Consider the following 17,281-nt stretch of genomic DNA (forward strand, 5'->3'; position numbering starts at 1 on the left):
GAGTACCCGTGTACATGCGTGGCAGCGAACACACAAATCACCTTCAAACATATCCACCATTCGGAAAAAGGCGAGAGAGAAGGAGGACTTCCCACTGCCTGTGCGACCGCAGATCCCAATCTGGAAGCAGAGAAGCAGGTGCACCACTGTGGCCCTGGGTGTGCACAGGAGCGGGAGTCACACCACTGTGGCCCTGGGTGCACAGGAGCGGGAGTCACACCACTGTGGCCCTGGGTGTGCACAGGAGTGGGAGTCACACCACTGTGGCCCTGGGCACAGGTATGGGGTCACACCACTGTGGCCCTGGGTGTGCACAGGTATGTGGTGGGTGTGCACACACACTGCTCTGGCCCTGGGTGTGCACAGGTGTGTGGTCACATCATGTCCTCTCATCTTGGCTTCCTGACCAGCTTCTCTCTGGCCAGGCTGGACCCAGGGTTAAGCTTGTTTCCTGTGGTTGATCCAGAGCGGGCTCTCTTGGGGACCCAAGAGTAGCGTATAGGTACAGACAGCATGTTGTGCAGGCCTTGCTATGTACAGCTCTGCAGGGACTGCCCACAGCCTGTTTGGTAGCTGTCAGGGAGCCTTAGTGTGCATGTGTACGGAAGGACAGCGTGGGATGGTGAGTGCCACTGGCAGGGTGCCTCTGAGCTCTCCACCTGCAGGAGGGCCGTGCCTGATCCTATCGCTTCTTGGTTCTTGGGTCCTAAGAGGACTTTACAGAAAGGACTGAGGCAGAGACGGAGAAAGTGACACAGAAGGAGCAGTGTGGAAGAGACAGCTGGCATGGAGATATTCCCCGAGGCCGGACATATTAAAGACAACGACACCAAAAGGACAGAGAGACAAAGGCGAAGAAAAGAGGGACATGCCAGTGATGGACTGAGTACAGAGGGACGTGAGGAGACGACTCAGAGCACTGGACAGCGAAGGCATCCCTCACCCCCTCCCCGTGCCCCCCCCCCGTCTCCTCCCCCTCCCCCACCCCCAAGCTCAAGGGGGGATGCAGCAGGGAACACTGCTGGGAAGGGACCTGAGAAAGCCCTCTAACTCAAGGAAGTCCAGGATGGCTGCTTCTGTGGTGGGTGGGGCTCGAGGGTAGGAAGAGGGCCACAGCTGACCTTCTGTCCTGGGGAGATGACAGCGTTGACGTGCTTCAGCACAGGCCTCAGGGAGCTGTCGTAGCGCACACTCAGGTTTTGAATCTGGATCTTCCCCTGGTCTGGCCAGTTCTTGGGGATCAATGATGGTGCTGGGGGCCAGGCTGGGGGGTCAGCCATGAGGCACGGGCCACTGCTAGCACCCAGGAAGGTCACTTGCCTCCCGCCAGGGACACCCTGTGTAGCATCTCACCAGGAGCCCCTCATAACTCTCAGCCTCAGTTTTCAGGAGGATGTGGATGCGCTTCACAGCTCCCAATTGGATCTCCATATCCGCCAGGTTCCTCACCATCCAGTTGAGGTAGTTGGAGACCTACGGGGTGGGGGGGCAGTCAGTCACAGCTGCTTAGCAGCCACCATTTTCCCCTTGGCCTCCGGGATAGCTCTCCGTATGCTGAGGAGGATTAGGAGCTCCTGTGAGCCTTTTGCTCCCCACCAACTGCTTGTGCAGTGGCGACCTGGGGCCGTGAGAGCTCGTTACAAGGGCAGTGGCGACCTGGGGCCGTGAGAGCGTTACAACGGCAGTGCTTCCTAGCCAGTCACCTGTTTGCTATCCCTTCAGCAAAGCCTGGGTCGGGGTGTACCATCTCTCCCGTACCTCAGTTGAGGAAACTGCCCTGGTTGTTGAGAGCTAGTATCTGACTCCTCCCTGCCCCAGGCCACTTCCACTCACCATCAAGGCGTAGGTGAGGCCCAGGCCCACCAGGCCAGCAGAGAGCTCCCTGTGCAGGGAGTTGGAGATGGAGGTAGCAGCAGCTATGAGCACCACACATGCTCCAATGTACTCCTGAGGAAGGACAGAAGCTGGCTCAGGTTGTTGTGGGTCAGGGCCACGGGTACCTCATCTTGCCTCAACCTTGGGGCAGAAAGCAGCTCAGCCAGCCTGATCCCCAGGGCCCCAACACCAGACACAGACACATAAGAGGCTGGCAGAAGCTGAGGCCTAGGAGCTAATGTTTGCTCTGAGGCTATGAACCCTACTCCCTGAGGAACAGTGCCTCACCACCCAGCCCCAGGGAGCACCATGTGTGCGTGCGTGCGTGTGTGGTGGTGTGTGTGTGTGTGTGTGTGTGTGTGTGTGTGTGTGATGGCCCACTGAAGGATCTTACAGCCCATGCGGGCCTTGAACTTTGTACCCTTCTGCTGCTATCCCCAGCATGCTGGGATTACAGAGATGATGTAAGGGTCGAACCCAGGGCTTTGCACATACTAGGGCAAGCACTCTCCCAGCCGAGCTACATCCCGATCCAACCTCCGTTGTTGTCAGTGTCTGCACCCTGTACACCTGCACTCTCTTGTTCCTGGAACACCCCTGGGATGTATAGGGTGAGGATGCAGGGTTAGATGTGGGGGGTTATGGGGGCTGGGTATGAGGAAGGCTCTGGCTTCATCAGCTATCGCCTCTTCGCCCCTTGTCCCAGCTCCACACCCCCTAACAGAAGCTCTACCCCAGGCCCCAGAGTGGGGGTGGCACTTGCCATACGGACTTCCAGCCATCTGTTGGCCGCTGTGAGGAAGAGGGAGGCGATGTTGTTGGAGTCGGTATATTCTAGAAGCTTCTTCTGGAACCGGGCCTCGTACCTGGAGGGTGAGAAGATGTGGAGGAACAAGGTGGGGCTTCCCCAAACAGGCCAGCTCGTAGGTCCACTGTGCATGTAGTCCCTGCCTGGCCATCTCTCTCCTGCTTCTGGTCCCCTGGAGTACATTAGATCCCTAATAGGTGTCCTGTTTTGCTCTTTCTTTCTCCCCCTCCCTCCCTCCTTCCCTCCTCCTCCCTCCCTCCTTCTCTCCTCCCTCCTTCTCTCCTCCCTCCCTCCCTCCCTCCTTCCTTCTCTCCCTCCCTCCCTCTTTCCCTCTCCTCCTCCTCCTTCTTTTGGTTTTTAGAGACGAGGTTTCTCTGTGTATCCTTGGCTGTCCTGGACTCACTCTGTAGACCAGGCTGGCCTCGAACTCACAACGAACGATCCACCTGCCTCTGCCTCCCTGTGTGCTAGGACTACAGGCCTGTGCCACCATGCCCGGCATCTCTAATTTTTTAAATCATGAAGGGTGTCTGCTTGAGAGCATCAGTGGCATCTGGGACTCAGGACCACCTCTTCGGTAGGGGCCACAGCAGCTCCCCAGCCATTCAGAGCATCGTCTCCTCTGCCCCACCCCCTCTTCCCCTGGAGCCCTTGGTTCATGCGCTTTCCCTCCCCCAGGAGCTTTCTCCCTTGCTCTTTACAAATCTGGTCCCTTTCAACTCTCAGGCCTTTCATTGGCTACACCTCCTCAGAAACACCTTCGCTGGCTGCTCCCTTCCCTCCAGTACCCCTGGGAGGCTCTGTCTCTGCTGCCTTTTAGCTGCTTGAAGTCAGCTTGAACACTCACTCCTCTAGCCGCTCCAGCTTGCCCCACATCCACACTGGAGCATGTGTGAGCATAAGAATGTGCCTCCCAGGCTCACAGAGCCTGACACTATCCTGAAAACATTAGTGGAACAAGTGCCTTGCCCCTCATAGCTTCGCCCTCCCCAGTAGGTAGAATCTTGCCAAACAGGGATGTCCCCAACCCCAGGCCCCTGTCATATTTTTTTCCTGCACCACTGTACACAGACCTGCCTTCCTCTGATGGCCTGGGCTCCTCGGTCACCTCCTTCAGACCTTGCTGGCATCAGCCAGGCCTGAGGTGGCATAGAAATGCTTGTTTAATGATGAGCAAAGGGAGCAATTGAAAAGCCATCTTGATACCAAAGTGGGAAAAGCCAAACTTGGGGGCTCAGAGGGACGGAGCCCATGACTTGTTGGACGTGTGTTTCTTACCCCTGAAGCTGTTCGCTCTGCTTGAACTATTTCTGGGCAGAGGACACGCATCCGAGGATGGTAAAAAAGCACCTCTGAGGTGTTGGTGAGTGTGTGTTGTTCAGCCAAAGTGGTGGATGGGTGTGGGTGGGTGATAGGTCTGAGGTGTGAATCTCAGCGTGATTAAGAGGGCTTGAGTAAGTACATGACGGTGTGTGTGTGTGTGTGTGTGTGTGTGTGTGTGTGTGTGTGTGTGTGTGTGAGCGTGAGTGCGTGTATCCGCCCAAGAAAAGGTGAGGCGGAGTGTATGGGGGTCTGAGGGACCTGTATTCATGTCAGGAGAGTCGAGCCAGGTGACAATTGTGCTTGGGGACTGGAAAGGAGCTCCAGAGCGGTGCAAACCCAGACCGGCATCCAAACACTGTGAGCATGTTAGGATGAAGGTGGCTTTTTCATGAGCAACGTGGGGCCATGGATGTTCAACATGAACTGAGGGCCTCTGGGCTGCGCCAAGCCCAGTGCTGGGCACTGTAGAAACCATGCCGCTCTGTCCCACCCTTGTCATGTTTCCACTGCATCACGACTGGGCACGGACCTGCCTCCTCTGAGGGAGGTAGCTGGGCTAAGCTTCGCAGCCACTTTCCCTAGACTTCGCTCCCAAGAAGTGCTTTTTGATAATGAAAAACAGGAAGCCATCTTGATACCCTGGCCCAGTGCAGAGCAGCCGCGTTTAAGCTCACACCTCCATCATGTGGCTGTCGTGAGGGTGACTGTTAATAACTCATATGCAGCATTTAGCTCTTGCCACTCCACCAGTGTGAAATCAATAATGCTAGTTAGCTTCTACCAGGTCAGACTCCTGGGCCAACGCCAGCAAATTAGACAGCAGTGAGTAAAAGTCTTCTTTTTCACAGTTAGGAATCCTTCAACCTGAGAGCTGGCCTGTTTGGGCAACGAGGCAGTTGGACCATGGCTTACCACAGGCTTGGTCTGAGCCCTGGCCTTGGTCTGGCGCTAAGTGACAGAGTGAATCCACTCAGAAGTCTAGCTCGCTTACCAAAGTCAGTCTTAAATGCCAGGGCCCAGCCCAAGTGGCTTCTAGACACCAGTTTTATTTATTTTATTTATTTATTTATTTATTTATTGGTTTTTCGAGGCAGGGTTTTCTCGTGTGGCCTTGACTGTCCTGGACTCGCTTTGTAGACCAGCTGGCCTCGAACTCACAGTGATCTGCCTGCCTTTGCCTCCCAAATGCTGGGATTAAAGGAGTGTGCCACCACCCCAGCTGAATAGACACCAGTTTTTGAAACTCAGAGCAAAGGCTGGCCCGAAGGTGAAAGCATCCTGGGGCAGCTGGGAGCAGAGCCTGGAGGCTCTGTGCCAGGCTTCGAGGCTTCTGTGTCAACCTGTACATGCTTGTGAGGGGGAGGGGACATGCTGGGAATGTAATCCAGGCTAGGGCACAGCTCTGTTCTGCTCTCCTCAGATGACATCTGAGAGGCGATTTCCCACAGGCCCACTTGCCTCAAGAGCAGGTATGGTCCGTGCCAAAGCCTAGGGCACCTCCCCTTGGACTGACCTTGGATTTAAGGGTAGAGGAAGAGATGAAGGCCTTGGGTCTTTACCCTAGGCTTGCTCCTGACACAGGGCTTAGTGTCACATGCTTATTGTCATGCAGCTGTATGATTCTAAAAATAACCTGTTGTCACCCTCCGGGTTTGGCTTGGAGGTGAGTGCACAACTATGTGGTTGGGGGGGTCTGTGGTATGGCTGGGGTGTGGGGTGGGCTGACGCTTGAGAAGACCCAATCACTACTTGGTCATGAAAGCAAAGGGTCTTCTCTGTTCCCCAGAAGCCTCAGATGCTCCTGGCCCAATACCTCAGCCCAGGGAGATGAGATGGTGGGAGGGACATTGAGCTCTCAGGAAAATCCTCTGGGCAGGTGACCTCTTACCTGTGCTTAGACTCATAGCCTCTGTTACTCTTTCTCTAAGATCCTTCCCTGACTGCTTCCCTGCTGGGCTCCCAAAGCTTGTGTTCCCCCCCCCCCCCATCTAGTAGAGCAGTGGTCACATGGCCTGTGGGGACTGAAAATGCCTCTGGGGCTGTGGGCCACGCGGCACATGTTCAGTGCCTGGCATTGGCTCAACACAGGTGGAGCTTAGGGTTTGTGAGGTGGGTGAGGGGGATAAACTCGGGGCTCCATGGGGGTATCTCCCGGATAGGTTATATGACTGCTCAGTGCCTCAGTTTCCTTATCTGTGCCTGGGTCACAGTGCAGAATGACTAGCAGTGGCACTCAGCGTGGTGTTTAGTGACAGAACATGAACAGCAGAAGGCTTCCGGCTGGCTCCAGGTGTTAGGGCCTTTAAGTGTGGACAGATTTGCCCTGGGCTTGTTTCTGGCCACATCCTCCCTTACTTCTGAGGCGCACACTTTGCCTGCAAGGCTAGCTGTGGATTTGACATCTGGAGTCCACGCAACCTGTCCCCATTAGTGGACAATGCCCAGGCCTCAGCTGTGGTTTGGACAGGTATGCTCTGGGCCCTTCCTTTGAGTTGAGTCTCATGACCTGCGAGCCGAGACTGACAGCACTCCACTCCCACCCCGAGGACTCTGGGAGAGTACCTGAAGGCACGGATGGTGGTCAGTCCTTCCACGGTTTCGGCAAAGTGTGAGAGCAGTGGGAGCTGCGTCGTGTCATCCAGCTGCTGCAGGTCCCTGTGATGGACAGAGCGGTTAGGAGGGCAGCTTGTCCTCTGCCTCAGCAGGAATGCAGCCACAGCCACTGGGACGGGCAGGTGCACCTCTTCCAGCCTCAGTTTCTCACTTGCTGAGGGCCACTACCGGGATGCTACTGCTGCTGTGATGTTACTAGGGACACCATAGAAGATGCGTGGATTGTGTGCTCCAAGAGAGCCCAGAGCCCTCGGATTATCCTGGGCAACCTCCACCTTACATTTGACATTGTGTGTGTGTATGCACATGTGTGCATGTGTGCATGTGTGTGTGTGCGTGTGTGAGAGAGAGAGAGAGAGAGAGAGAGAGAGAGAGAGAGAGAAAGAGCATGTGTGATGTGTATGTGTGTGTGAGTGTGTGTGTGTGTGTGTGTGTGCGCGTGCGTGTGTGTGTGTGTGTGTGCGAGCATATGTCCACACACTCTTTTCACTTCACAGCTTTTGGGAAACCTGGCCAAAGGGACAGAAAAACCAGATTTGACATTCTCAGTTTCTTGTTTTTTAAGAACCACAGCAGGCCTCAGGGCATCCTAGGCCAGGATCTAAATAGTTGCTGGGTGGGGAAAGGAGGCTGCCAGTCTCCATGGCAACAGGAGGCCTCCTTCTCCCCACAGCCAAGTATCATATGCCAGGTAGGCCAGCTGGGACACAAGAAGCAGCGTCCCTAGACACTGGTGCAAGAGCCAGGGGTCAGGGGAATGGGTGTGAAATGGCTTCTTTGGCAGAGAGATGAAGTTTGCAGGACAGCCTGCACTGCAGTGTGGGGAAATACTTGAAGTGTGGAGTAAGGTACAATGTTTGAAAAGACACTGTCACTTTGCTGATGTCAGTGCAGTGTCCCCCTGGGTGCTTGGAGACTCGGGGCCATTCGAACAAAAACCCATTTGCTTTATTGCTGATTCATATGCGCTGATGAGTAGGATAAAAATGCATTTAAATACAAATTATTATTGCCAAGCAGTATTTTAATCTTGTTTCTTATCAACGATATGCACTTGCGAAAGGTAGTTAACTTTTATGAACAGTACCTGAAGTTTAAAAAAGTACATTTTGTGTCACAAATAAGTACGCACGCTTACATGACCAAAGCTAAGGCTTCACAGAGCTGTCACGTTATGACGTAGCCTGATAATCTATGTTATAGGTCAAATAGAATGCACATATACATACACGTATATGTGTGTGCGTCAACATGTGTAATCGATATACTTATAACTTTTATAGTGTTTGGAATGAAAGTCAGTGTCTGCAGTGTGACAGGCAGTGCTCTACCCTTGACCTATGGCTCACTACGAGGCTCGGCTCTACCTTGCGTTTTTAAAATACTGATTATGAGTCAAGGTGCTGATTTAGTGGTGGTTGCAACTGGCAGTTTGAGTAACTCTGGCCTAGAGGGTCTTTTACATTTTCATTCTAATTGTTTGAATCAATGAGTTAACAGAGTCACTGTTATAAAGAACTCTCTAGAGAATATTCTGGAATACTTTGATTTGGAAGGGTGTGTGTGTGTGTGTGTGTGTGTATGTATGTGTGTACGTATGTGTGTATGTGTGTATGTGAGTGTGTATATATGTGTGTGTGTGAGTGTGTGTGTCTCAATCTCCCAAGGACAAATATGATCCACAAGAGAGGCTACAAGAGCCTCTCACACTCGACACCCCTGGGGACTTGGAAGTGTGTTAATCCATCATGCCTCTCATGCCAGGTGCCATCTGTGTCCCTCCCCCCAAGCCCCCATTACAGAGCAGCCTGATTCCTAAGTCATACCATTCTCATGGGAAGCATTTGGGACAAATGAATGAAGGGCATAAATATTGTTTACCCTATGCTAGCAATTCCGTTCCCCATCTCCCAAGGAAACAATTGAGGTATGAAATATAAAGCGTGTGCTGACAGGCGGTGCATTAGGATGGGCAGTTCCTCTGTTTCTATTGCTTTTCTATTTTCAATTTTTGGGAAGCACGACGCTATCACGTTTATTATGACGATTCTGGCAAGCGTACCAAACTGCCATGGCAAAGGAGCCCCTCTCCCTGGTCCTACACCTCCCCCCCCCCCCCCCGCCGCCAGATATGCTAGGAATGCTGTCTTCACCTGGACGCCACTCGGAAGTACTTCTGGATGAAGTAGCACACGACAGCGAGGGGGAAGAGGGCCACCAGGAACACGGGTGTGACATAGGAGATGACAGCCAAGGCAGAGACACAGAGTAGGGTGGATCGGCTCAGACACTCCAGCGTGGATGGGATGTGCTGAGGAGGGGAGGAGAGGAGACAGTGGGGACATTTCCGTGTTAGACCCTTTGGAGCGTCACTTGCCATCATGTTTGTCTCTCACGTTACTGCAGGCCCATGTGTATCTGCCCGGTTACTCTGCAAGCTCTCTGAGGGCAGGAATCAAGACAATGTTTTTGTTTGTTTGTTTGTTTGTTTGTTTGTTTTTAACCACTCAGTAAAATGTCAACAGAGGAGTTAAGCAAAATCCAAGTGAATATTCATACTATTCTGGAACCCTCCTGAATGACCCAGTGGAATCTTCGATGGAAGCCAAAGAGACTTCAGTCTTAGGAAGCTCTCAAGGGGTCTCCTCAGAACCAAGGCAGTGTCAGTCAGAGAAGGACACTGGGCTCCTCACACACATAGGGACATTAGGCTCATCACACACACAGGGACACTGGGCTCCCCCCTCCACAGGGACACTGGGCTTACACACACATAGGGACATTGGGCTCCTCACACAGGGACACTGGCCTCCCCACACAGGGACATTGGGCTCATCACACACACAGGGACACTGGGCTCATCACACAGGGACTCTGGGCTCCTCATACAGGGACACTGGGCTTCCTATACTGGGCTTTGAACATCTATGTGGCGAGGCCAACATCTGAGAGTTTCCTCACAGAGTCCCAGGGAAAGTATGGGCACAGTCAATACCTGGTCAATGGTGTTACAGTCAGATGAAAATCTGTTCAGGATACTCCCCAGGGGGTGTGGTCTCAAAGAACCTAAGAGGCAAGCAGAACCATTATTGATTGATTGATTTGCTCTGTTTATGGAATGCGGGCAGCTATTTGTTGATTTAAATATTTCTAGAACCATCTGGCTTCTTAGGAGCAGCTGCCTTTGTGGGCCTGCAAATATCTTTCTTGTGTCCTTGAGAATTCCTGTAGCCAGCCAAGAGGGTGTCAGCTTCCCTTTGGCCTCCCTGAGTCACAGGCTCACTGTGACCACTGACACCCTTCCTCCACCTGACTTACTTGGCAACTGTTCCCTTGGGACACAGAGCCTCTCCCAGGAGAGCAGATCCTTGGGGACAGCCTGTCAACTGGCTGACAGTGAGAGGCTATGCTGGCTGTCAGCACTCTGGCTGTGACTGGGAGTTGGCCCAACCCAGGCCTTAGAGACCTTCTGAACTTCAGACTGGGGGCAAACAGAGGGTAAGACAATGAGGCCGCCGTGTTCTCAGAGAGACAGTGAAGCAAGAAAATGGAAGTGCAGCCAGGCGGGCGGGCAGCCATGAGGTAGAGTCGGGACTGGAAGCCACGAGGCCAGGTAACTAGGATGCCTGTGTGGTTCCAGGTCAGTATGACCGGCCAGTGGGGCGTGAGGCTAATGCTTCTCCTGGCACTTTTAGGGCTCTGTTCCCTCTCATATGGGTGATGCCAACAGCAAATCCTGCTCCCAGAAAGTGCAGGGAGAGAGGAGGCAGTGGAACTTGCAGGCAGAGATTGTATCACATAGAGAAGGGGATTAACTTTTGCCCCAAGTCTGCAGATGCTCAGGTTGAGGGCTGGTGTGACCATTGGATGAGCCAACCGTGCAAAATGCTCACAGGCTGTGCTGAGTCAACCCCATGTTCCCTCTTCTTGCATAGGGACACTTCTACACACACTGACTTGAGTCACCCCCACAAGCCCGTGTTGGAGGTCAACTGTGCTCATTTTATAGATGGGGGATTTAAGTCTCAGCATAGCGACCTGCCCTGGTATGGTCAGGTCGGTCTGGGGGTACCTCATGGGGGCCAGGATGATGCGGTTGAGCAGGCTGCGGTGCAGCCTCTTGGCCACCTTCAGTCCTGTCCATTCCACAGTGACGGAGGTGACGAGGCACAGCCCGATACCCAGGCTGCAGAGCACGGTGAATACCATGGCGTAGACAGATTGGTCCAGGGCACATTCCTAGGGGGAGGGGGAGGAGAACAGGTGTCTCATGGGCTGTGTGTGGGCTCAGCTCTCCCTCCTCCCCTCTGCCAGCCTTGATGTGGGCAACCATCATCGTCATACCTGGCTGAGGGAACAGTTCCTGGCCGCAGGGCTCAGGACCAGGGCACTGTCAGTCCACTTGGCCAGCCAGTAATCGATGGCCACCAAGACCATGTGCTTGAGCAGCTGTGAGAATACAAGCAGGGACAGGAGCAGAACGCCAGCGGAGGACAAGTACTTGGTGCAGGCTCGCCATGGGATCTTGGCTCGCTGATGCAGCACCGAAGATAAGTTGTCATCCTCCTCGCTCTCGGCTGCCTCCTCTGCAGGCCGCAAGAACCCACCCTGTAGCTTCGCAGATCACAGCCCTCTGAGGGTGACCCAGGGGGACATCTTATGCCCATGTATAGATGGGAAAACATACATATGCATAGTGTACAGGTATATATGTACTATAGAGACGATGCTTAATCAAGCCACACTACCCGACCGTGCCTAGAACACTGGGCTTTAGTCTCTGTGTGTGAGGGTTAATACTGTCAACTAGAGTCACCTATAAGAGAAGCCACTGGGCAGACTGAGAGGGGTCACCCACAAAGGGCTAACTGAGGTAGGAAGACCTGCCCACCACGGGTGGGGTCATTCCATGAGCTGGGAGTCCTAAACTGAAAAAAAAAAAAAAAAAAAAAAGAAGACATTGAGCCCTCTGCTTCCTGACTGTGGACACAGTGTGCCTGTCACCCCCCCCCTCCTGACTCCTCACTGTGCTTTCTCTGCCACAATGGACTATATATACTCCTAGCCTCGCAAGCCCAAACAAGCCTTTCCTAAGGTTGCTTCTTGTCAGGTCCTTTGACACACCCATAAGGAAAGTGACCAGCACATTGTGAGTGCTAACTGTGCCCCCAGGTTCGGGGGTGGTGATGGTGGGCATACCTTCCTCTTCTTCCTCATCCAGCAGAAGACCATCTCTTGAGGACATGGCACGGGGCAGGCCCTCAGATGGCTCTGGGGCTTTTCTCTCCATGACGGTTTCCTGAAAGACAGATGGAGCCTAGCCAATGTCTTCAGAGTGTGCGTGTGGGCAAGCAGAGGTTGGCGTCAACCAACCCAGCGATGGCTGGCTTCCAGGCTGTTGCTGCCTTGGGGACGCTGCACATGGACACATGCTCATCTGGTCAGAATTAATTTCTTTTCTATCAACTAACAGCACCCTGATATCTCAGAAGGATATTCTGTGTGTGTGTGTGTGTGTGTGTGTGTGTGTGTGTGTGTGTGTGTGTGTGTGTGTAGAAGTCTATGTAGCCCAGGCTAGGCTTGAACTTTCCATCCTCCTGCCTCAGCCTCCCCATGCTGGGGAGTGCACACCACTACATCCGTTTCCTCCTCCCCTGTCCTTGGTCTCTGAGATTTAAGTACCTCAGGGACACATGACCATGGGCTGGCTAATCCTTACATTCCACCATCCTAGCTATAACCATCCAATCATGGGGTGCGTATGGCCAGACTGGATGAGTGACAAGGCTCTGCTGAACCGTGGAAGCACTGTCCAACAGCACAAGGGCATCCCAGGGCAGCGGACACAGCACCACGGATGTATGGAGGCTGGGCCGATTCAAGGGCAGTGGGGCAAAGACACAGAAGAGGCAGAACCTGGTGGCGATCCAGCGATGAACGGAGCCATAACTCTCCTGGGACTTTTTGGCTTCATGAAGCAACAATTCCTTACGTTTCTCTTCCCTTTGTTTAGCTACTTGAACTGATTTTCTGGAGCCTTTCAACTACATGGTATCTGAACATCTGCATGCCCCGATCCGGTCCTGGGTCCCCGCACAGGTGTCAGTCAGCTCTGCCCTGGTAGAGGATGTTGATGACAACCCTACAGCCTTCCTTTTGGAGACTTCCTGGGACAGGCAGCACTGTGAGGTCTAGAAGTACCTTCTATCCGGGGGCAGCTGCCTGGCCCCCACAGTCTTACCTTCTCCAGCTCTTGGTCTTGCCGGTTCATGAGGGTCTTCCAATGCTCAAAGAGCTGGCACTCAGACCTCTGGAAATCCTTGAGTGTCCCCTCCCTCTGAATGGTGCCATCCTTCATAGCGATGATCTGGCACGGAACAGGTTTGGCTACTTAGAGTCCGAGACAGGTGTAGCATCCTCCACACACTAGTCATAGCTGCCTTCACCCGCTGCCTGTGCAGTCTGCACACCCACCCTCACCAACACCATCCTCAGTGGGTGCTAACAAGTGTACCGTGGCCAACATGGCAGGTTACCCCCAGAACCCCAACATCGTCACTTTCTATACATGGCTGAGTAGGCCATCCTGAGCTGGTCCTGATGGTGGGTTTATCAGTTGGTGGTAACACAGTTGTAAATCCAAGCGGCCGTGGGTGTACCCTTTTGGAATGCAGCAAACTCTGTATTTGAAGCACCCAATGACACCATCATGTAAGCTGCCATTAACTGGTACCCACCCCGTCCCGGGGTCCTGTGCATGGGTACCTCAAGGGACCAGGCACCTCCGTCTCTGCCTTACTGGACTCAGGATTGTTCTCAACTACAACCATTTTGCTTTCTGAAGTCATTCTACCTGTTTTACGATATTTTTTTTTGGTCCTTTTCATAGTGGAGGAGGCTTTCATTCCACAACGAAGATTTATTTTGAGAGAAGTTAATTAGCAGGCCTATTTGGCTCAGACTTGAAGATCAGAGAGGGTCTCAGATTCCCTGCTGTCCAAGGGAACTTTGGTAAAAGAGTAGGCGGGTGTAGACTTCCAAGGCCCATTGTCTTTCTCTTAGCATTAAGCGATTCCCACTGAGACGGAGAACAAGTGCGTCCTTACATATGGAAGGGGTTGTTGGGGAGGGGTTAGTCAGAGTGGGGCTCACAACGCCACATTCTGTGGGAGCCTTGTTGTCTGCAGGGCTACTGCCACTGTTCCTTCCAGCATTTTCCATATGAATGAGGCTCCAACCCACTCATCCCTAAAGGCCAATGGGCAGGGAACTTGGCTCACCCACCTAAACAGGAGCATCCACAGCCAGGGGAGGCAGGCTGGACAAGGCCTCTGTAAGGTAGGAACCAAGTGTCTACTTCTTCTCAGGCTATCTGGTGCTGGCCCAGGGTACACCAGAAGGGAGCAAGCCAGGCAGCAAATAGCTAAAGGCCTAGGTGACACCAACTTTCTGGACTATACGTATTTCCAGCCTGCACAAAACCACTTAGGGCTTTGCGTCCATCAGCCATTGCTGCTGGGTCAATGACTGATTCTTTTGAAGAACACACACACACACACACACACACACACACACACACACACACACACACACACACACGGCTCCAGAGTCTCACCCAGTCTGCATGAGGCAGGTACTGCAGCTTGTGGGTCACCAGGACCACTGTCCTCTTGTCATCCCGCAGCAGCTCAAGGATGCCGGCCTGCATCAGGTGGTCGCTCAGATGGACATCCAGAGCTGAGAAAGGGTCATCCTGAGAAAAATGATCAAGTAGGGGCGGGTGTGTGTGGGGTAGGTGGAGGTGAACAGAGCTCCTCAGCATTCTTTTGAAGTGTATCCAGGCACTGACACTGGCTAGCTGTGTGGCCTTCAGTCACCCACCTAACCTCTCGGGCTCAAATGTTATCTCTCTTAAACAGACGTTATCAACTCACTTCCTGTCCCTGAACCATCAACAGCTACCCATCTCCAGTGAAGCCTGAACTCCTCAGTACAATACCCCAGGCCCTCCCTAGTCTGCCCAGTCTTCCTTCCTAGCCCACTTCTCACCTGTCCTTCTCAAGCTCCCTCCATTCTAGGCCGCCAGTGGGCCGGCCATTCTAGCCTGAGCTGCTGCTTCTGTGTGGGGTGCTTTCTGCCTTCTGCCTAGTGAGCTATTTTCCACCTATCACTCACTCAAGCACAAGTCCTCTGTGTCTGGCCCTGAATAGGTCCTAAGTGTCCCATCCTATCTGTCCCAGGGGCAAGCCTGTGCAAAGCCAGATCTGAGCATCCCTACAGCCCTACCTGCAGAGCCCCCAAGATCTCACACCCCAAGCCTCTGCCTGTGACCAATTAACTTAATGACTGAAGGAAAGTAGACACTGGACTTTTATCAGGTGGGACCTTGGATGACAGAACTTCATAAACCGCTGAGCGTGTCAGGTCTCCGTAAAGTATTGTTGGTGAGGAGAGCTCCGTGCGTGTTGAGGGGTCGGGTGGAGGGGAAGAGGATAAAGCCAGGATCAGAGAGCTGAGGTTCCTTGTGCCCAGCCTTTGTCCAAATTCCCCATTTCCCTGTTGCTTAATTGACTCTTCAAGGCTCTCTTCCAGGAAGCACCCCCCCCCCCCCCCCACCCATCACTCTGGCCATCACAGCTGTCTCATGGTCTGAGCCACACAGCTTAGGTTTGAACCAGCAAAATTTCCTGCATGGATGTGAGTCTGTCTCCCAATTCAAACTTTAAATCTTCAAAATCAAGGGCTGGCTCTTAAGATGCTTCAGTGTCAACCAAGGCACCTGACACAGAGCTTGGCACGAGGTACGGAAGTTTATCTCATGTTTGGTGGCTACAGTGCTGTGTGGAGAAGGGCTCTGAGGACAACTTTGAGTTCCCTGGGAAAATAGCTTGGTGATGGATTAGCAGTGTCTAACCTGAACGCTAGCTAGGAAGTGGTGTCACACACTCCGTGATGTGTTTCCCTCCTGACAGCTGGGCGTATGTGTTGACTATTGAGGATGTCCTTTTGCCCTTGAGAGACATGGTCTCTAACGACAGCTTGCCTCCTCTTGAGGTAATTGAGAGGCCCAATGGGAAGGTCCACAATGGGTTATAATCACTATTCTTGCCTGTCTCAGTTTCTCAGTAAGAAGAAGATAAGGCAGTGTTCTAGGAGGAGTGCTTTGTGCCTGACTGGGGAGGTTGCTGGGTGATGATGATGATGATGTTGATGATGAGGGTTAGGGCCCAATGGAAACCTCATCTGGGTCACTCACCAAGAAGACAACATTGGTGTGCTGGTAGAGGGCTCGGGCCACACTGATTCGCTGACGCTGACCACCAGACAGGTTGATGCCCTGTCACCAAAAGAGAGGAAGAGATCATGCCCTCAGTCCTTCAGACTCTCACTGAGCACTTGGGGCTCTATGAAGAGACGGAGTCATTCCCTAGCTTAGGATTGCTGGCTTCTCCCATCAGGCCAGGATGCTGTGTAAATATTCCTATAAACTGAAGCATTCTCTCCTGGATGAAGGAAGGAGACTTGTAAGACGCAGGGAGCTAAGGAACTGTATGGTATTCAGGAAGTAAGGAAAACTCACAAGGTTCAGAAAGCTCCAGAAACTTACAAGACTCATAGGGCCCTTCCCACAGTTATATCCGCAGAAGCAATTGTTGTGGGTGGGTGACTCCAACTTGCCAGACTGCAGTAAGCTGTGCAGGTTGCTGCAGAGAAGCAGCTTTTGTGAGTTGTTATGCATGCTGGCGTGGGCTTTGGTGGCTACAGCTGCCTTTGAGTCACTCATACTCCCGTGATTAACCCCAATAGATGCATTGGGTTCACTAAGGCCAACTTGGGTGGGACTGTGTTTTTGTCTGTTGTTGCTCTTCTATCTGGGATGAACAGATTTCTTTATGCCCCCTCAGAAGACATCACACAACTCAGGGCCATAGTCATCACAATTTCATTACACTAGAGGCTCCTCAGGGCTTTCTTTTGTCCCATCCTACTATTCACTCAGGGCACTCAGGCTCTCAGGGCACAGTAGAAACACTGGTAGCCAGCAGGGGAGGCTGCCACCCGTTCCCCAATCTGAGTCTGGTCTCCGTGGGGCAGGATGTCTATGTCTGGCTGCAGGGAGCAGGCTTCAAGGACCATCTTGTACCTGGAGGGTAAGGACAGGGAGTCAGTCATCTGGTTGGCCTGATCAGAGTGGGGCCTCAGTCGATGTACGGTCATTAGCCCCTGGGTTGATGGGCCTCAGTGAGTGATGGCTTTAATGCACTTCCTGCCTTGTGCAAACAAACACCCGTGAGAGCAGGAAAGAGCTAAGGTCAGCGCTTACACAGCCCGGGCAAGTTAAATATTTGAAGGATGAAATTGTATGGGAGCAAATAGGCTGAGTGAGGGATAAGAGGGGGCTTATGGTCCCGCAGCAGTGGGAAACCAGCCGGAGCTCATGCTGGGGCACCATCTGGGACAATCACAGCTGAGTGCTCGGAGATGGTTATGGTGATGGTTGAGCAAACATTTGCCTAGCCTGCGCTTCTCCTCCTCCTGCGGCCAGCTCTTAAGAGCAGGTGCCAGCCAGCATCCCCGGAGACTTCAGGGTTCCTTGGTGACACATGTCCTTAGGCAGCTTTGGATTTGACACCCATTTCAGCTATTGCTGGCTGCCCCTGG

At 53.0% G+C, this 17,281-nt stretch overlaps 1 protein-coding gene across 1 annotated transcript in view; it reads right to left on the reverse strand.

Annotated features, from left to right (window-relative positions):
• The window catches only part of Abcc8 (ATP binding cassette subfamily C member 8), a 114,865-nt gene that overhangs the window by 41,221 nt on the left and 56,363 nt on the right, over window positions 1-17,281 (reverse strand). Inside the window, 16 exon segments of the mRNA XM_051148594.1 lie at window positions 42-120; window positions 1,122-1,252; window positions 1,335-1,473; window positions 1,834-1,947; window positions 2,639-2,741; window positions 6,569-6,661; window positions 8,773-8,930; window positions 9,615-9,668; window positions 9,670-9,685; window positions 10,692-10,858; window positions 10,964-11,205; window positions 11,819-11,918; window positions 12,861-12,986; window positions 14,235-14,372; window positions 15,876-15,956; window positions 16,679-16,763. Of these exon segments, the coding sequence (XP_051004551.1) occupies window positions 42-120; window positions 1,122-1,252; window positions 1,335-1,473; window positions 1,834-1,947; window positions 2,639-2,741; window positions 6,569-6,661; window positions 8,773-8,930; window positions 9,615-9,668; window positions 9,670-9,685; window positions 10,692-10,858; window positions 10,964-11,205; window positions 11,819-11,918; window positions 12,861-12,986; window positions 14,235-14,372; window positions 15,876-15,956; window positions 16,679-16,763 (1,826 nt within the window).

The sequence above is a fragment of the Acomys russatus genome, chromosome 7 (assembly GCF_903995435.1).
Source record: "Acomys russatus chromosome 7, mAcoRus1.1, whole genome shotgun sequence".
In the NCBI taxonomy this organism is placed as follows: Eukaryota; Metazoa; Chordata; class Mammalia; order Rodentia; family Muridae; genus Acomys; species Acomys russatus.